Here is a 22,822-nt window from a genome sequence, read left to right on the forward strand (position 1 = left end):
TAACCAAAAACCATGTTTTATTTAAAAAAAAAACAAAAAAAAAGTAATGTTTTTTTTGGTTTAAACTCATCTTTTTCAATTAAAAAAAAGCATTAGGCTTTTCACTAAAGAAAATTATTTCTTCAATAATTCATCAACGAATACATCATTATTTAATGTTCTATAAAATGTTATATATAAAAACAAGATTTGTCGCTTTTACTACTCCAATCTTGTTTCTTAACTTGGTTTAAGCCATATATATATATATATATATATATATATATATATATATATATATATATATATATATATATATATATATATATATATATATATATATATATATATATATATATATATATATATATATATATTATATATATATATATATATATATATATATATATATATATATATATATATATATATATATATATATATATATATATATATATATATATATATATATATATATATATATATATATATATACTACCGTCCATAATTATTCATTGGTCATACTTTTCAATATAAAATATCAAAGTTATACTTACTATTAGAAAAAAAATTGAAATCTAACTGAACTATATGATTTTTTTATGTATTATGTTTGCATAAAAATTATTCTAAAGTTTTATTAAATTATTTTATAATTTATTTGCCTTTTTAATCTTGCCTAGCAACAATAACTACTAAAGATATTCTTGGCATTCTACATAACGACTTATCAAGTTTGTTAAAGTCAATTTTATGCCACTCACTATGTTTTTTCCACATTTTTTGCATAACTTGCCATTTGTTTATGATATTACTATTAATTTATTCCATGAAAGTCCTTTAGAAGAGAGGTATGGTGATTGGAGAGGTCGTTCCTTACAATATTTGATCATTCTTTAACTCGGTTAAATAACTTATACAATGTTCTGAAAATTATGTTTTGTATTTAAGCTTTAAGTTGATTTCTTCTAAAAAAATAAATAGTTTCCCATTAGTCCAACTTTCAAAAGGAACAGCATTACTTTTTAAATATGTTCTAATAAAGTACATTTGTCTTTATTTCTTCTATTTTAATTATGCAACCTGTAGTATTTCAACAAAAACAGCTACACACCTTAACATTACATCTACCATGTTTCACAGTCAATAATACACACTGCTTTATGATACATTCAACAACTTTTTTTGGACTAATTATCTTTTCTTGAAAACATAGATTTCAAACTTTGACACATCATGTTCACAGCCATTGATGATCAATTATTTGTGTAGTTTTGTGCACTGAAGCATTTTTATTTTTTTAATGACTTTTATCAAAAAATTTTAATCAAAATACTTTTATGATTATAGTATTAACTAAAAGAGCAAAATAAAAAAATAAAAAAATTTAATTAAACCATTTTTTAAATAAGTTTATGTCATTCGAATAATTATGGATGGTAGTGTATATATATATATATATATATATATATATATATATATATATATATATATATATATATATATATATATATATATATATATATATATATATATATATATATATACATCAACTAATCGTATTCAATTTTTTGAACATAAAAACCCAGTGGCTGAGAATGCTCGTTCAGACTCCACACTTGTTGGCTGTATAGATAGTATATATTCATGTTTTTTAAAGGTGATCTTGAGCTACCACTTTCAAATAAAAGCATTTTTTTTTTTTAATTTAAAAAGTTATACTTTCTACCCTTATAGGTTGTGTTCGTATTGCTGCCAATCCTTTTTTCATAACTTCATTTAATTGTTCACATGTTTTGGCATTATTATCACATTCGTGGAATGGCCTGGTTCCATTTAACTGTTCACATGTTTTGACATTATTATCACATTTGTAGAATGGCCTTGGAAAAGTCTGGTTCGACTGAACACAACTATCACTACTCAAGTCTGCTGCTGTTACTATATCTGACATGTTTAAATACTTTATCAGGTTTATCATAATTTTTTTATTTTGGGTATTTGTATTTTGCACAAAAACTTCTGTGATTTTTTATGAAGTTACCTGGCCATGAAGATATACTAAGCTCCTTAACGGTGTTCTCCTCTCTTTAATTTGGTGACTCAAAGCATCATACAATTGTTTTCCGATTTCAGATTGTTGTTCTTTTATTTTTGTCAACATGAAATCTAATGTCAGAAGAAATTAAAGTTGCATCTCGTGGCCAAAGTCCTACCTCAGTTGCTTTAACAGTCAAAAGTACTACTACATCAGATATCATTCTAAATTCCTTTTCGTTCACCTTGATTGAATCATTGATTTTGGGATCTAATTCTATATCTAGAAGTACCTTTTTAACACAATAACTTTTATTTTGGTAACTTCATTAATTAAACAGACGTTAAAAAAACTTTTGTAAATCATGCACACATTTGCAATATTAAAAACTGCAATAAAAACCACACACACATTTGAACTAGAATGAATTAGAAAACTCAAAATAAAAACAAGGTATTCCTTCTATTAAAAATTTTTGATCTTCCCTTTAGCAAGTGCTAAAATTTTATTTATTTTTAATAATGTATTAGTTTTAATATTATGCTATATATACATCTTTTATATATTTTTAATCATGCACGTTTTGCATTTTTTTAATTATATTTTTTTAATCAATTGTCATATTTATTTAATAATTTAGTTAATTAAACAAATACGAGAAATTATAAAACATTGACATGTTACTGCATTTAAAAAAAAAATACGCAATATTGAAAAACAAAATATGGTAAATTTAATATACATGAGAAATAATTTTTAGAAGCATCCATTTAAGAATTTACATGAAATATATAATTCGATTTGTAAATTTAAACTTGTTTAAAAAATATTTCTTTGGTTTAAATTGATATTTTTAAAATGGTTTAAATCATGGTTTAAACATATCAACTGTAATTATGTGACTAACAGCGTGTAAAGAAAACAGAGATATAATAGAAAAGAATATAACAAATTTTGTAATTAACCATGGTGTAAAGTGCAAAAGAAATGCTAAAACCTTGCTGTTACATTGGACCTGATGTAGAATGCGTAATCAGTTGAAAAAACCTTTAAGAGATACTAACAATAAACTTAACCAAGTTGCCAAGAAGCAGTTGAACAAAAAAGTACAACAAAAAATTGTATTGACTACCATTTTTTGGCTTATATCATTAATATTAAATACAAAGGTAGAAATGACAAAGAAATAGTGGTTAGAATAAACTTTATGGCTTCAAAAAATTCACATTTTCTTTTGATTTTGGTTAATTTCAAAGCAGAAGCTAACCTAATATTTTCTATTTTGTTTTTACATATCTGCAAAAATTATATTATAACATTTAAATCAAGTATTATAACGTTTAATAACTGTAAGAACTACATGATGAAGACAAAACACTTACTTATGTGATTATATTTTGTCAGCTTTGAGATTCATTTGACTTTACTGTTAACTTGATCATTATAATAGAGCTCATGAAGAGGATGAAAAGTGCTTGCAAGTAGGGGAAAGTGGGGAGAAGTGGGACACATAAAGTTTTTTTTAGGGTAATTGCAATCTTTATTATTTAATGTATAAACTGAACCAAAACAAGTTTTTAAGAATAAACCTTCTTTATAGGCAGCGATTCAATCCTCTTAGGTTTCCAGCCAATTATAACTAAGTATATAAATATGTGCTTTTAGAGAAACTGTGCCATTGGGGTAAAGTGGGACAAGTGTGAGTAGAAGTGGGATAAATAAATTTAAAACAGCATTTAACACAAATTATTAAATAGAAACTGATAAAACCATAAAATCACCTAATCGACATAAAAATGTTCAAGAGCTTTCACCAATCAAAATAATCAAACGGCGATGGAAAGAAGCGGGACATTATTATTTTTTTTTTCCCACTTCACCCCAATGTAAACAATTTTTTAAGGTACATTTCAAAATTCATTATAATGAATTCATCATTGCGAATATCTATAGAAATTCATCATTGCGAATTTCTACAGAAATTCGTTGTTGGGAATTTCTATAGAAATTCATTGTTGGGAATTTCTATAGAAATTCATTGTTGGGAATTTCTATAGAAATTCATTGTTGCGAATTTCTATAGAAATTCATCGTTGTGAATTTCTGTAAAATTCATCGTTGTGAATTTCTATAGAAATTCATCGTTGTGAATTTCTATAGAAATTCATCATTGTGAATTTCTATAGAAATTCATCGTTGTGAATTTCTATAGAAATTTATTATGATTAATTTCAAAAAAAATTCATGTTAAATTTCTAAAAAAATTCATTATGTTGAATTCCTATTGAGTACTCCTGTGGTCATATGACTATTTCAATGCTGCCATTATGAGAGGATAAAAAAAGTAAACAAACTGTTCGCAGTATTAATTTTAATATCGTTTGTAATAGGTTTTTATTAGGTTTTAGTACCAATTTTAATATATTATTATAAAATTTAATATCAAAATAGTATAATAATAAAGATTTTTTAATATTTAAAATCAATATCAAGTTTATTTACTATAAAAAATGTCGTACTACAAAACATTAGATGTACCTAGGTATCTTTGGAAGGTACCTTCTGAAAACAGACATGATCAATTAATAAATTATCTAATATTTTCACCAAGTTCTTATACAGCTGAGGATATGAAGACCTATAAAGCATGGAAACATTTAAATAAGAAATAATGTATTTGGCAAAATTGTGCTTCATTCTAAACATTTAAATGATACCCAAATTAATCCATGGATTTTTGCAGAATTTAATATCCACACTGTAGTTGCAAGGCAGGCCTTGCTGAAGCATGTGCACATATTGCTGTAGTTTTGGATTAATAGAATTGTTAAAATGTGAGAATCTAAAACAGTAACTGATTATAATTCTAAATGGTTACCACCAAACTCATCAGTAAAGTTAAAAACAAAACGTTTTTTTGATTGACTAAATAAAAGAAAATTAAAGGCAGCTATTCTGAAAATAATACTCGAATCAGCTCATGAAGACTCTACTGAATCTTATAATTCTGAAGTATCAGATGGTGTTGTTTTTTGTTAAGTGTTCTTTTTTAAAAAAATATACTTAGAAATTAAATTTCTATACAGTTATAGAAACACCATTACAAAATACGATTGAAAATGAAAAAAATTGTTATTGTTATTTAGAAAATAACAGTCAATTATCACTTAAAAAAGACCAACAATATTGCTACTAAGTACAAACTCAACTTCTTGTTACTGAATATTAATACTGCAATTTTTACGGAGAGTAAATGACTTTTTAATACTTACAATTTTCTATAAAGAAATCTTAACATATATGAGGAGTTTAAAAAAAGTATTCTTATCATTAAAAAATTACTTTTGAACTAGTGAACTTAAAAACATTGAAAGTAATGTTTTATCATTTAGAAATAGCTACGAAAAAAATTAAATTAAAATGAATTTTGAATAATCTATATACAATTTTGTTGCTCATAATTCTATTGAGGTATGATTTTTATTTTTATTATTTTTTTTTTTCTTTGGTAAAAAGAAAAAGGTTATAAAGGTAGCAAAGCTACTTCTTTGAAACTTCATTGAAAATAAATAAAACTTCTTTGAAAATAAATACTTATTTTTATTTAACTAAATTTATTTTAGTTGGTCAAAATGACTGGATTGGCATATATGGAGAAAACATTGTTGTTCAGTGGCCTTCAAGTCATTTCAATGCACTGCTTAGAAGGCAGGTGTTAAATCTGGTTCTCTTATTTGGAAAAAGTATGAGACAAAAGTCTTAAAATTGGGGGGGGGGGTAAGCAGAACCTAATATATATATATATATATATATATATATATATATATATATATATATATATATATATATATATATATATATACATGCATATGCAGGTATGAAAATTCTATTTTTTTAATGAAACAAGTATTTCAAATAATCAAGATGAATTGGAGTTGAACGATCAAGCAAATGCACTTTTAAAAGTTGTTCCACCGTTACCAAATCAGATAACATTGTATGTGAACATTTTTGAAAAAGTTTTTGAAAAATTTGGTTTTATAAATGTTAAATGCCTATCTTTATTTGAAAATAATTTAAGTTTAAATGTCAAAAATTGCGCAAAAACTAAACGTTTGTGTGTAGAAACATTAAAGTTATTAAAAACATAGTATATTTATCTTTTATTATTATTATTATAATTTTATGTATATATATATATATATAAATATAAATATATATATATATATATATATATATATATATATATATATATATATATATATATATATATATATATATATATATATATATATATATATATATATATAATTGTATATGTACATATATCCATTTTTGTGTGGTTTGGAGGGGTTTCCATAATGCAATTTTAAATTTAATAAATGAAATGAATTAGCCATATTGAATTTTAGGAGTTTTAAAAGAAAAGGAATGCAACAAAAACACTAGGTTAAAGTTTTGAAATAATTTCATTTTAAAATTATGTATGCATCATTAAAAAATTATTAATTGATTAGGAATTGCTCAATTTCTCACTCAAATGGAGCCATCAATAAAAGAGCATCATGAATATGAAAAATGTTAATGTTTTGCTTTTTATTTGTCTATGTTGTTTCTTAAATGCTAATATTTATAATACAACTAATTTTTTTATTAAGCACAACAAATAATAATGCTTTTAATGACAGCCATGTTTCCAAATCAATTCTTACTGAAATGACTGTTTATTTATCCATTCCAATTTGAAAAGTACCCAACTACCCAGATGGATCTAGTAGTGTAAGATATTTTCATGTTGCAAAATTATTTTTTAATCTTTTTTTTATTCATAAATCTAATTATACTTATTTCATAGTAGTTTTATATTGTAATTTAGAAACAGTTAGTGCCAGGTCACAAAATATACATTGACCTTGTAAAATTTAGCAAATGCAACAAATTGCATGGTACAAATAGATTTGTAAATGATCTTTTGGTGTCATTGGTGGGAAACACAAGTTATCTAAGTGGTGTCTGTTCATCTAGTACCAAAACTAAAAAATTGTCAAGTTCTTCTTGATTTTCTTATTTTTCCAATAGAAAATATTCCTTATATAAATATACAGATGATCTATAGAATATCCTAAAAAGTAGATAAATATGCTATATTTAATCAATTCTATAGACCATTATTATAGAAATTATTAAAAAAATATTTTCTTTACAATTTTGAAAAATATGGTCTACTTCTATGGACTTCTAAAGAAAAATCAACAAAAATTTTAATAGAAACTTCTATAGACTTTCCATTGCAATACTAGAAAATATTCTATAGACTTTTTGTAGTTGAATTTCTATAGACAATATGTTTCAAAAGCCTTTAGAAAATAGTATTGATTTTTTTTAAAGAAAATTTATACAAATTTTGTCCTGGGTAGGCACTGCTCTCATTTAGAAATTTCATGCTGTCCCACTTCCTCCTTACGATCCCCAACATTAAAAGTAAGTTTCTAGGCCTATTTATACTATTAAATAAATCTGTAAGATTTAATGACAATATCATTACATCTTTAATGATCATCAGATTGAATCCATAGCAACATGAATTTTCATTTTAAAAGCAATAATTGTTGTATAAGTAATAGATTCTTAACAGCACATTACACATTGACATATGTGTGTAATTGGGCTAGAGGGTAATGCAGCGGAAATAGCCGACGGAGATCCAGGTTTGATTCCCGGTGAAATCCATATAAACTTTATTTGCGGTAGTGGTGTAGTGGTAAAGCGCTCGCTTCATTAACGTGAGGTTCCGAGTTCGATCCCCACCACGTCCCTGGTAGTACCGCGCTCAACTTGTTTCTCCGCGCAGCGGCCTTGTTTGTCAAGGTTTGTGTTTCGGAGTTATAGAGTTGAGAGAGGGTTATAACCACTATTATGAGGCCTTCTCGGCCTTGAGGAGGTGAATAAACAAAAAAAAAAAAATAGACCCAGGCCCGGTGGAAGGCGGGTACAACTGGTGATTTTCATCCAAGCGCCAAGGCAACAAAGGCACAAAATTTTTATTAAACTTTTATTTCTTCCTGAGAATATGAAAATATATAAATTTATATGAATAATTATATAAAAATTTGTATACTTATTTATATAAGAATTAGTCTTTTGATATTTTAACTCAAAAAACCATTTTTTAAATTTTCTTTAATTTATTTAGTGTACAATTTTAAAAATGTTTCAGCCAATTAAAACAAAACATGTTTGTGCATTTTCCCGGTAACCATTTATTGGCATTGTTTAGAAGTATTGTTTTTACTTACAGGACAAAAATGATCCAATTTAAATAAAGAAAAGAATTATTGGATCAAAATTGATTTCTAAAGAAAGGTGAACATATCTTCAAAGAAGCGTTTTAAACAAGACATTTTAGAAAAGTGTTTTTAATTAAAAAAACGTTTCTTTATATATTAATTTAGAAGTTAAAGCTTTAAAAGTAGTTTTTTTTGCGTTAAATATTTTTTGTTTTCAAGTGTTTTAGCACTCTTATTTGAGAACTTCAATTATTTTTTTTATTTTAATATAAAGTTATCTAATTAATGCTATGAAACTATATAATATTTATTGATTTCTTTTAAAAGAAAGAATGGAGAAAAGAAAACTTTCAGGTTGTGAGTTTAAACAAAAATGCCTACGAAAAGTGGAACAATTGAAATCAAATCAAACATCTTTAGAAAAATTTCTATTTAAAACTCATCATGATAATATGACCGAAGAAAGTCCAATATTTCAAGATCTGGTTGATTCTGGAAATGAAAGCAAATCAAGTGGATCTACTTATTCAATTGAAACTATTCAAACAATTGAAAGATTCATTGAAGCTGCTGCTACTTCAGAATGCTTTGACGATATTAGCAATAGGCAAGAAAATTTTAACAATGATTTCATACAAAATGCTGTTAAAAAAGGTCATTACAGTTTCAAAGAAGATTCTAATAACATTCCAAAAAATGTTTATAATTTGAGTTTTTCAAATCATTATTTTTACTGCATCATGGATAATGGTGAAAAAATCATAGAGCGTGATTAGTTTATTCAAAAAAAGCAAACAAAGTTTATTGTTTTTGTTGTAAGCTTTTTTTTTCCAAATCCTATTATGTTGGCTCAAAATGGTGGTAATAATTGGCGCCATGTTTCATGAATATTAAAAAGAAACGAATAAAGCCTTGATCATTTTGATTGCTACAGCAAGTGGATGGATCTGAAAAATAAATTAAAAAAAGGCATTTTATTTGATAAAATTTTGGATAAAAACTTAATTGAAAAAGAAGAACATTGGGACAATGTAATGAGAAGATTAATTTCCTTAACTATTATGATGGCAAAATAAAATCTGCCACTCAGAGGCTCTTGTGACAAAGCCTATCAAGATAATAATGGAAACTTTCTAAAAAATTTAGAATTTTTGGCTGAATTTGATTCAGTTATGGAAAAACATTTGTTGAGAGCAAAAAAAAACACCAAATTTTGTGCACTATCTGGCAAAAGATATTCAGAATGAAATCATTGGCTTGATTGGCAAATCCATTAAAATCAAAATTTGCTCAAATGTCCAAAAGCGGTTTATATTCCATGCTGCAGTTTCATTAAATCTGGTAGTTGCTGATTCTGTGAGATGTTCACCTAAAGTTTCTATGTTTTTTAATATAATCGATCAAATTTATAATTTTTTTTCTGCTTCAACAAAAAGATGGGTAATTTTGCAATCAAAGTATCCATTTTTAACAGTTAAACCGTTAAGTGATACAAGATGAGAAGGCCACATCAATGCTGTAAAAACTCTTCGATTTGAAATGCAAAAAACTTATGAAGCACTGCAAGATGCGACCAAGACCGCTATTAAAAGTATACTATTTTTTTTCTTATCTTTAAAACTTTGTAACAAAGTCCTTTCTTTAGTTTCAAAACAAGAACCTTAATGAATAAGGCTGCTGCACAGCAAAACAATTAAATTGTGATATAAAACAGATTTTGATATTTCTTGCTATAACTTAACCACAACAACATGCCTACACAAAATATTAAGTAACTAGTACAAAATTAAAAACAAAAGTATAAATAAAACAACTTAAGAAATTAAACAACAACTTTAATCAACAAAAAAAACTATGTAACTAAGCAAACGGACAGCATTAAAGTATACAGAATTATTAAACCCTAAAAATTATTTTATGATATTAAAAAATGACAAACAAAAAGGCTTCAATAAACTGTAATCAAATTTAAAAAAATTGAAAAATGAGCTGTCTTTACAAAATAGTTTTAAAATGATTGTTAAAGACTAATAATAATGTTAATCAAAAGTATATACAAATAAAATTAATTTAATATATAACAAAAAGTAAAACAAAAGTTAAAATAAAACTATACTCAAATAATAAAACTCATAATTTTATAACAAAGAATTGAATATTTAATTTTATAATTAAATATTCAATCTAAAAGAAATATTAAATGATAAAAAACTAACTTTTAATATCCCTGTGTACAATATTTTTATTGTGTAAGTATTCTAAACCAACAAGAATTTGAAAAGATTTTTCTGATGCTGTTTTCTCATCGAAGACACCCTTGTTTGATATTTCATCATAAAGAGATCCCTAAAAAATAATAATGTTGTAAATATATGTATATATATAAATATATATATATATATATATATATATATATATATATATATATATATATATATATATATATATATATATATATATATATATATATATATATATATATATATATATATATATATATATATATAAGGTAAGTATGGGTATTAAGGCCCACCTAAAAAAATGAAAATGTAAAGAAATGCTGAATTTTTTTTGCTGCCAGTGATAAAACCAGATAACTCTAATATTTTAATGTCGAAAAATAGTTTCACAATTAATTTTTCCCTAAGTTTGGATTAGTGGGCCTTATTACCCGCCGGGCCTTAATACCCACACTTACCTTATATATATATATATATATATATATATATATATATATATATATATATATATATATATATATATATATCATATATACATATATATATATATATATATATATATATATATATATATATATATATATATATATATATATATATATATATATATATATATATATATAGATAGATAGATAGATAGATAGATAGATAGATAGATATATATACACATACACATACATACACACACACAAACACACACACACACGCACACACACACATATATATATATATGTGTGTGTGTGTGTATGTATATATGTATGTATGTATATATATGTGTATGTATGTATGTGTGTGTATGTATGTATATATAAATGTGTGTGTGTATGTATATATATATATATATATATATATATATATATATATATATATATATATATATATATATATATATATATATATATATATATATATATATATATATATATATATATATATAGAGATAGATAGATATATATATATAGATATATATATATATATATATAGATATATATATATATATATATGTATGTATATATATATACATACACAAATATATACATACATATATGTATATATATATATATATATACATATATACATGTGTATATATATATATTTATTATTTATTTACAATATCAATTAATGCCATCATACGTGATGTCCTTAATAGCTTCATTACATTTTCACTGTTGAAGTTGTCTTTTTGTTCAATTGAATAGCTAATAGTCACAGCTATTCTTAATTTAAAATCAGTTCATTTATCTTTTAGCATTTGTTCAATTACTATTTGAATAATAACATTAATTTTAATATCGTTTTTTTTTTTACTGATCCTTTTATTTTTTATATGTTTATATAATAAATTTCAGTGATAATATTTGATCATTTTTTATTTATTATTTTCTCATTTTTGATGCTATTACTGATTTAAAATAACATTTATTTTCTTATATCGTTATCCTGCTATTAGTAACATGTAACCTAGTACAACCTGCTTTATGTCCTGCTGTGTTGTAAAATATGCTTTTTTGGGCAAAGGCTAGGAGAAGCCAACTCCAACTTAAAACAACCTCTATCTTGGGGCTCTTGGTTGAGTAATGGCTGGTGGCGTTATTTCAATAAAAATACTCTTTAAGGGCAGATATTAAATGGATCTGGCTACTGTCTTGCATAAGGCCAGCTAGTGATCAGGTTTCCCAAACTCTATGGTAGCTTTTGGAGAAGCTGATTCCATCAACAGCTGTAAAATATTAGAGTACTAGCAGTGCTATGTTGGGCATGGATGATGTTCATGTTTGTACTTTTGGTGTGCATTGTTAAGGCCACATTTGTAGCCTTTTGTTATAGCTTAGGGTTTATTAAGAGTAATGAGACAATTGCTTGGACTATTAGATAGTGTACTGAGTACTATCTGTGTTTTGAGTCAAGTTCTATAACAAATTTTAAAAATGACTAAAGTATCAAAAACTATTTAACACAAAAAACATCGTCACCACCAAGTTCTCTAAACTTATCATTCACTAATATTTATTTTCTTCAAAGTAACTTTTCTTCTATTGAGTCTTATCTCTTGCAAAGTTCACTAGACCTACTTGCTCTTTGTGAGACTAATTTGAGTTCTGCTGTCTCATCTTATGACCTTAGTGTTGATGGTTATATTCCTTTAATTTGTAAATTTACATTCATAAAAATTCTCCCATTTGTCGGGAAACTTTGTTTTAATCCACAGACTATTCTTTTATAAGTTTTATTAAGCACCACTTCACTCTATTTCCTTTCTCTTTATTCTGTATCACTCTCCTTCATCTTAAGACAGCACTCTTTTCCATGTTATTTCTGATCAAATTGACCAAGCCCTCTCTCTTTATCCATCAGCCAATAGTGTTGTTGGTGACTTCAATGCTAATCACACTAAATGGCTTGGTTCTATTGTCAGTAATTCTGCAGGTATTACAGCCTACAACTTTTGCCTTTCTCAATCTCTAACACAAACGGTCAACTTTCCAAATGGCTTTCCAGACAATCCGAACTATTTACCTTCTCTACTCGACTTGTGTCTTGTTTCTGTTCCTAGGCAGTGCTTAGTTTCTCCACATTTACCCTTATGTGCTTCTGATCACGGTTTGATATCTCAAAAACTATTATCTCGTTCTTCTTCATTATCAGAATCCCCCTCTTTCAGTGATTTTCTTTGTGATGGCCCTTGGGTAGAAATCTTTTGTTTTCCTGCTGACTAGAAAACTGATTAGAAATCTTTTGTTTTCCTGCTGACATGGGTAAAAATCTTTTGCCTTTCCTGCTGACAGAAAACTGGCGTCTGTTTACTATTGCTAGAAACAGTTGTAAAAAGGTTTTGTTTAATGCCAAACCCCACTATTCTCAGGACATGAAATCTTGTATTTCATCCTAAAAACTAGGCTTTTGTGACATCTGGAGAATCTTTAACAGTAATTATAATAAGGGCAGATCTGTTATTCAACCTCTCTTGTATAGTTCAGATTTTGTCACCTCACCAAAAGACATAGCTGAATTGTTTGCTAAGAACTTCTCATCAATATCATTTCTTGATTCCACTAGTCACATCCTATCTGATATAGCCAACAAACAGGTTGATCCATTGCTTGATATTTGTATTACTCCAGCTTCTGTATCTAAAGTGATTTTCTGCTCAGACTCTTCTTCAGCTTGTGGTTTGGACAAAATATCTGTTATAGTGAAGCAGAAGTGTTCTCTGGAGCTGTCCTCTATACTTTCATAACTATTTAACAAACACTTATCAGAATCTTGTTTTCCCGCCTGCTGGAAAGCAGCATCTGTTACCCCTATTTTCAAAAATTCTGGAGAGCAATCTGACTTATACTCAATACCCCCCCCCCCCATTAGTCTTCTTTTTAGATTCACAATGAGAGATTAATCAATTAATCTCTCATCGTGAATCTAATGACTTTCTGATATGAATCAATATGGATTTCAGTCTTGTTCTACTGCTTGTTTGTTAATGGTAATAACTGACAGGTTTTATTGTGCAATAGATAGATGAGGAGAGGTTAAGATTATTGCTCTAGACATTACTAAAGCTTTTGATAAAGTTTGGCATGCTGGTCTTCTCCATAAGTTTTCTTCTTACAGTGTATCAGGTAACATCTTTAAGATTATTGAATCCTTCTTTACCAATGGTAGTATAAAAGTTGTTGTCAATGGACATCACTCTTCTGCATATTCTGTAACTTCAGGGGTTCCTCAAGGTTCAATCCATGGCCCTATACTATACTCTTTTCAATTTACATTAATGATCTCCCAGAAATTTTCATATTTTAGACTTGAAGAGTCATTGTTTAAGCAATCAGAGAAGCAAACATTCTTTGATTGCTTAGAGGGGGCATTGGTGAACAGGTGGCTGGTGAACTTTAACTTTGATAAAACTCATTTTTTTTCAATTAAAATACGATGTTCCAGAAACAGTTTTGACTATTTTTTTATTAATAAGGACCAATTGAATGTTCAAGGGTCTTGAAGCACCACTAAAAATATATTTTATTCAAAAAACTTTTTTGAACCAGTGTTATTTTATATAGAACACAATAAGATGTGAGCTACAGATATTTTTCAAAAATGTTTTTTGAAAAACACTACTGGAGACAAATGTCTTTAAAAGATATATTGTTAAGGTTTTTCTTCAAATTTGACGTCTTCTTTTTTTCACAAGAGCATGTCATCTTTGGTTATACCAAGATAGAGAAAAAAGTGATATGTCTCCTGAGAAACAAATTCTGATAGCTTTGAGAGGGCAACGACCTGTATAAAATGTTCTTTTGTTCTTTGTCAAAGCTATTCATCTCTGGAACATTGTATTTTAACAATTCCACAAGAAAATCCATCCTCTCTTTCTCCTCTAAGTGCTAGTCAGCTAAAACAAAGATAACACTGTCTTGTGTCTGAAAATAGTAAGATTAAGAACTTTTCCATACGAAGTGAAGTGGATATATCATGATCTGTGATGAAATTTTAAATGTTCAGAGGATGGAGCCTGAGTAAAACATAGTAAAACATCTTATCTGCACATTGGCCAAAAAATTGCACGAGGTGGAGAATAAAGTTCAATATTTCTATCTGCACCATTATGCTTAGAGCAATGATATGGTCTGTTAAGTCATAAAGTTGTCTGTTAAGTCTTTGTTAAGTTGTTAAATAATATGTTAAGTCATAATACATGACTTTGGATTAACAGTGCTTTTACCTCTTGAGATAGGTACTTTAAGTAAACATAGAAGAAAGTTAACTGAACTGAAAGGAAACACTAACTGCCAACCTTTCTAATGTTTCTGAAATGTTTACCTTCGTCCTGTAGTGTTTCACCAACTTTGTGTCAAAGTGAAGAATAAGCTTTAAACCCCTAATCTTATCCTGTTTCCGCTCTCTTACTTTAAGTGCTTCATTCTCTGTAATTTCATGGTTTTTTCTTGCCATCTGCAACTTAAAAATGTTCAACATGTCAGTATCTAACTTCCCCAGCTTAGAATAGGGAAGACAACATTTCTGTTTTAGCTCTTACGTTAACTTGATACAAAAAAAAAACAAAGCATTATAATTTTTTAAATTATGTAAAATTTAAGTTGTTTTAACTAGAAGTTTTATAAATATTTGTAAAATATTTAACTTTTTTATGCATAAACTTATTTACCTTGCCATAAATAGAATCTGTTTATCTAAAACATCATTCAGACTGAGCTGAAGGCAAACCTTTATAAAGTCTTTTTTTTTTTTTTTTTTTTGCATTAGGAGTCTCAAAATCTGAATCATAATCTGTTCCACTACACCCACAAGAGAATTCCTGTTTAAAACTTTTCAAAGCTTCTTCTTCTGCTGTTTTTACCAGTAATTGGCCTTCTTTTTTTTTGCTTAATGTGTGCTTTTAGTCTCTCCTTCAAGCTTTGTGTCCAGCTTTTTTTCTACCATCTTACTATGCAGGTTTTTCATTCTTTACTCACCTACAGCAACTATTTCAGCTTTGTTTTGTCATTTTTTAGGACATTTTGACCATGTTTCCTTTCAAACATCTCTTTAAAGAATTTAATTCTCCTTTACAGCCTCATTATTTCTTCTAGGATCCTGGCTAATTAACTTAAAAATGTCTACCTTCTGTATAGGAAGCAAAACATTGGACTTGTCTAAGAACTCTTGAGTGTGTTAAGACAATTTAGGAAAAAATAAGAAACATGAAAAAAAAGTCAGAGTTTTACAAAAAAAAAAATAAAAAAAGTACTAACTGTTTAACTTAATAACAATTTGTATTTTTAATTAAATTTTTTTTTTTAAAATTAAAAAATACCATTTAAAACAATATACCTTATTTATTTTTACTGAACTCACTACCTCGAGCCTGAGAGACCTCTACAGTCAACGAGGTTACTCATTTTTATTTTTATTTAATTTATACATTTAATTTTTATTCTTAAACTTTCCTAAATTAAACAATAAATAAAAAACAAAATTAACAATTTATATAATATATATATATATATATATATATATATATATATATATATATATATATATATATATATATATATATATATATATATATATATATATATAATATAATATATAAATTATATAATATATTATAAAAATAAATGAAACTTCTTAACCCCTTCCATGAATTCCATTAGAATAGAGATTGTTGTGTTAGTATAAGCTGAACCATAGTATTTCACAATTCGTTCATGGTTTAGTGATTGAAAAAGTGAAATTTCATGTTGAAATTTTTCAACTTCTTCGTTTGCCTAAACATTATTGTCAATGTTTTGAGTCTCAATACATTTCATAGCTAGTTTTTTACCTGTATTTTGATCTATGCAAAGATGGACCTAAAATAGAACCAAATTTGCATCTAAACTCATTTCAATAACACAGACACCCCAACTTTCACCCACCCTCTTTCTCACGTTCTCTTTACTCTCACCCCACCCCCTCCAAATAAAATTAAAAAAAGCATTTTTTCAAAAAGTATAATACTTAAATTAAAGGGATCTTAAAGTGCTGAGACAAGTTGTGCTCATATTAAAGAAAATGTTTAAAAAAAATATTTTCTTTAATATGAACACAATATGTTAGCTGCAATCTGCAGACTTGATAATTTATTTCATGCGTGTTTAATTCATAACAGTTTCAGTATATGAAGTCATAGTAAAATTTTTTTTTTCAAGACATTGTATCTTTTTTTAAGGTATATGTATTTTTCTCCCTACAATCAGCAAATTAAACATAAGTATAATATTTTACTAAATCTCAAAAAATATTTGTGATATAATTAAAAATAAAGTAATATATTTTGTTTTTATATTTTATTAGCGAAACTTGTTTTTAACAACCGCCACGATGATAATTAAATTATTGTATCTTTAATATAGTTGCTTAGATTTTTTAAAATATGCTTAAGTTCTTGAATGTATGACTTTTGTACCAGTATTATTGAGTGTTACATTTTCTTTTTATAGAATATTATATTTAAGTTGACTAATATCCTCCTGCTTTGGTTCAAGAGCTAAACAAAATTAAGATAAAGTGTTAAATAAGATTTTTATGGTGAACTCCTTTATAAAAAGTCGTTTTATATTCTGGATCTTATTATTATTTTTTTTTTTTCAAAGCAATAAGAATTTTTTCGAACTGTTATCTCTATATAAAGTTTGCATTAGAACAAGTAAGTCTAATCACTAGTGGAACATATTAGAGAAAAGATTGAATATATTAAATAAAGTGTTAGTGGGCTAGTTATACAGTTTTAAACAGATGCTCAGTGTTGTAGCAGGTAATTAAGAAGAAAGTGGAAACAGTAATCTGTCTTATTACTAAATAAGTTTTTTTTGCTTGCATTAAATTTATTTTGTTTTAGAAGCCAGCCAAAATCATGACACAATTATACATATTTTGTTATTATTTGAGTTAGCAGCTGGAGGAAAAATCAAGTCAGTATGATAGTTTCTCGTTTTATATTTTATAGAACATTGTGCATTTGGCATTTCTCAATTCATGTTGTATTTTTTTGAGCATGTCATATTAAAACCTGTCTTAAGTTAAAAAACTACCGGAGGAACAGTTAAAAAACCCAATTTTAAAAATTTTATATTGTCCGTAAAATTTATTTGGAATTTAGTAAAAAGTTATACAAATAAACATGAAGATTGTGGCAGAAAAAATAATACAATATCTTGAAAACCAATTTTGGTTGATGGCATATACCACACATGAAATAAATTATCAAGTCTGCAGATTGTGGCTAACACTATACAGACTTTGGAGAACCAAAAAAAAAATGGACACGGCGAGCTTCAACTAAAACAACAATTCTAATTTTATTGATATGCATTTATTATTTAGTTTTAATCAAAAAAAATTCAGTCCAAACATTTTTTTTAAACATTTTCTTTAATATAAACACAACTTGTCTAGGCACTTGAGGATCCCTTTAAGTATCCAAAAACAGGAAATTTTTTTGCACCTGATAAAAGGTTTGATTTGATAGTAATTTATTTCTATAGAAAAACTACAAATTTGTCTATAGAAATAAAAAGATTTTTGTTGAAAGATTTACATTTTTTTTTTGTAATTTAATTGATAAAAAAATTTACCTTTTTATATTAAAATTTTTTTTTCCACTCATCTTACTAATTTATTTCAAGTTTCAACTTTATAACCAATTACTACATTAAAAAATAATATTCTAAACTTTATAAACAATTGTTACATTAAAAATAATACTCTAAACTTTATAAACAATTGTTACATTAAAAATAATACTCTAAACTTTATAACCAATTACTACATTAAAAATAATACTCTAAACAGCAAAAATGAATCCACCAACTTGCAAGAGGATTATTATATTTTTAAGAGGAAATTATACTTTTAATGAATAAGTAGCAATTGTCTTTCAATAATTTTATGTTCTTGTGTTGAATATGAACTTAAATTTGAACCTAAACCCAGTCACTGATGAGTTAAATTTAGCAATAAAAATAGACTACAATGCTAACTAACTACAAAAACAATATTCTATGCCAACTGAAATTTGTGAAATTTTAATTATTTAAAAAAAGAACTTTGTATTTACAAATTTGCAGAATTATGTTAAAACTTTAGATTTATTATATAATTTTTTTTTAGCAATAAGACATCTGATTATTTTTAACATCTAAAACTGTTTTAACAAAAAATTAAAATAAGAGATGAACCAATAATTCCTTTTTCTTTTTCACTGCTTTTAGATTCCATGAACTTAATCATTTTTTTTTTTTTGGCTTATTCAAAAAAAGAAATAATTAAAATATTGTAATTATATCAAATATTCAAAAACCATAAACTGTTAGCTACTTTTCTTTGAAAAAAAATATAATTCTTAGCAATATTTGAAAAATATTTATAAGCCCATTTTCAAAAAAACACATCAGAAAAAACACAAATTAATTTTGAGAATTTATTGTGGCGGTACATTAAACTAAACTAAATAATTTTTTTCTTATTATTCATAAAAGATCTATACAATTAAGGTTTACATAGAAGCTTATTAGGGTGCATCACAAAATAACAATTTAAAAAATTGATTTTGTCTGACACCTAATTGTGTTCTATATATCAAAAAAACAATGACTTTCAAAAATTTTAGAATAAGAAATATTTTTAGAGGTCCCCCGACACCCTTGAATATTTGATCAGTCCCTGATGATTTCAAAAAAATGTTGGGTCTCAAATTAAGTGATATTTTATAAAAATTTTAAAAATAGTCATCATTTTATTAAAAAAAATTCCCATTAGATTTTACTGCAATAAATATAACATTTTTAAAATAAAAATGAAAAAGGTGCATTTTTTGTAGTTTTATATATACATAGCAGTGAAATATAAAATTTTTTTTTTTTTTTTTAATTATTATTTTTGAAATTTTTTAAAAATTTTGCTTAATTTGAGACCCAACACGACCTACTTTTAAAAAACTACATATTTTATAAATATTAGGGACTGGTCAAATATTCAAGAGTGTCGGGGGACCTCTAAAAATATTTCTTATTCTAAAATTTTTGAAAGTCATTGTATTGTCTTTAATTTTCTTTATGTATCTTTCTTTAATTTATTGTATCTTTCTTTAATTTTTGAAAGTCATTGTAAAAATATTTCTTATTCTAAAATTTTTGAAAGTCATTGTTTTTTTGATATATAGAACACAATTAGGTGTCAGACAAAATCAATTTTTTAAATTGTTATTTTGTGATGCACCCTAAAGCTTATATTCCTGTTAATTGGTTTTAAGTCTCAGTCTACCTTAGTCTTTTTCTTGTGGATCTGCAATATTTTTATTCTTTTCATTCTTGATTATTTTTCTAAAATATTATAATTAATGACACAACTGTAAAGTCCAGTTTTTAAAAAAATCAATATTTTCGGATCATTTAAAATTTTTTTTATTTAGAATTGGCAGGCAACCATGAATGTGACCTCCCTTCTGAGACAGGGGGTTTGTAGCTTGAATGTGATCTTGCTTCTTGTTTGCAGTAAATGATGAACTTTAACAAAAATAAACTCTGTTGTTTATAAAATCAAAAGTAAGAAAAAGGAGATACCATTCTCTACCTCCCTAAATCTCTTGCTTGTTGTTGTATAAAATACTGTATATTTGGGCTGGTTCTCCTTATGAAACCCTCTCTTTTTTAAACAAGGCCCAAAAACACACTATAATAAACTTTTTTAGAAAAACTGTAATAGTTGAGCTCTAGCTCTAGCTGCCAAAATTCTAGCAACTTGAGTTTCATTCCATCCTCATAAGAATTTATTTTGTTTTCTTTTTTACAAATATACCATGGTTGCTGATAAAGCAATTTATCATCATTTGTTCCATAAAATTAATCTTACATGACACCTCATTCAGTTCCTTTAGGCTCAAAATATTTGACATCTTTTTCTTAAACATCAGTGCTCTTTTGTTGGGAATTAATTTAATAGCCAAATATTTCTACCAAAGAAAATATATTTTATTGGACATTATGTAATTTTAATATATATAATAAATATTCTATTTTTGTATAATACATTAGTTTCTCTTGTTCTTTGTAAATAAAATGTTATTGAATATGAAAATTTTGAAAATCGCAATAAAATAATTCCAAGTATAAAAGAGCAACCAACTATACATAAAAAAATTTGTAATTAAAACTTAAATGAATTTGATTTAAATTTATTGTTATCTAAATTTTATTGTAAAAACTATTAAAATTATTAAATGTTTAAATTTTGCTTTTATGTTCAAATTATCAAATATGTTAGCTAGTTCAAATTAACTAAATATAAAATTTTGTTTGATTAAAACTTTAATGAGTTTAATACTTTAGTTTATTTTATGTTTTATGTGATCAAAGTATCAAATATATTACCTTTAGTTTGTTTTATGTACATAAAGTTTGAATCGAACTAAGAAATTTAAATTCATAATTATTTTTATTTACTTTTACTATATTTATATTGTTTACTTTATTTTTAAAAGTTTTCATATATTTATTGATATTTCGCTATTGTGGTCAGTGTCATCAGCTATAATAAATAAAAATTGTTACAGAAAAAAGCATTATGATAAAAATAAACCGTTAAAAAGATAATACTAAAAGTGAAAATTAAAATATTAAAATTTTTCTAACTCTGATGTCAACTACTTTTAAGAAAAAAAGCCCCAAATTTTGGTTTTCGTGTTATCCTCACATTCTGATCAAGAACTTCGGACCAATTCCTATCTCATGTTGAACACTAATTTTGTTGATTTTTGTCTATTATCTTCGCTTCCAACAAGGCTGCAAGCAACCACTATTAGAGTTGAAAGTTACTGGAAGAGAAAATTTTATAGAGCAAGATAACAGTTGACAGACGACTTAAAAGATAGCAAATTATACGAATCAGGAAAGCAAGATAAAGGTAGCAAATTCCAAAGAACAGATGTTTGAGGAAAAAAACTTGACGAATAAAAGTTTTTGCAACACTTAGGAACAGTCACAGTAAAAGAATGAGACTTAATTGAATGACGAGTAACACAAGAATGAATTTTAGTAGATGGCAAAAGAGATGCTAGCTCTTTAGAGCAGTGTCCATTATAGTATTTGTAGAAAAGAGAAAGAGAAGCAACATTACAACGATGTGATAATGGTTGGAGGTTTGCTGCAAGAGCAGGTCCAACTATGTTTACAATGCATTTTTGCACCTTGTCTAAAAGAGAAAGGGCATCATTAGACGATCTGTATCTGATATAGCAACAGTATTCCATACAAGGTCAGATTTAAGATTTATAGAGATAGAGAATAGAATCTGGAGTAAGAAAGTGTCGAGCTCGATAAAGAGATGCAACCTTAGCAGACGGTAATTTTGCAATGGATTTGATATATGCTTTCCAAGAAAGATCAGAAGTAAGAGTTAATCCTAGAAGATGAAGGGTAGATGACTGATTGAGTACATTACCCTTAATAAATATATGAAGATCTAAATTATTGCGAGTGAATTTTAAGTGACTCAAATTTTGTGAATCTGATACTCTGAAGCAACAGACAAGGTCTTAGGATACATTCAGTCAAAAGTAATGCAGCATGTTTTGTTCTGTAGTACCCAAACTGCCCCATTTTCCTTACTATAATACTATTTTTCTGGTGCTCCATACGTCTCAATATAACTTTCTTTTTAGTCTGGTCAATATGTAACAACCACAGAAACATTTAGCAGGTAGTAATGGTTAGGAGAATAAGGTTCTTGCTAGCAGCCCTATTAAA

General features: G+C 26.2%; 1 protein-coding gene across 2 annotated transcripts in view; it reads right to left on the reverse strand.

Moving 5' to 3' along the window:
* Positions 1 to 22,822, reverse strand: part of LOC136090459 (uncharacterized) — a 50,639-nt gene that overhangs the window by 15,770 nt on the left and 12,047 nt on the right. The window contains exons 4-5 of one of the 2 annotated variants that reach the window (XM_065817143.1): positions 16,673 to 16,807; positions 10,521 to 10,650 (exon numbers count right to left, since the gene is read on the reverse strand). In XM_065817143.1, coding sequence (XP_065673215.1) covers positions 10,521 to 10,650; positions 16,673 to 16,807 — 265 coding nt within the window. The remainder of the gene's footprint in view (positions 1 to 10,520; positions 10,651 to 16,672; positions 16,808 to 22,822) is intronic. The other variant, XM_065817144.1, reaches the window with a different exon arrangement.

This window comes from Hydra vulgaris, chromosome 14 (assembly GCF_038396675.1).
Source record: "Hydra vulgaris chromosome 14, alternate assembly HydraT2T_AEP".
Taxonomy (NCBI): domain Eukaryota; kingdom Metazoa; phylum Cnidaria; class Hydrozoa; order Anthoathecata; family Hydridae; genus Hydra; species Hydra vulgaris.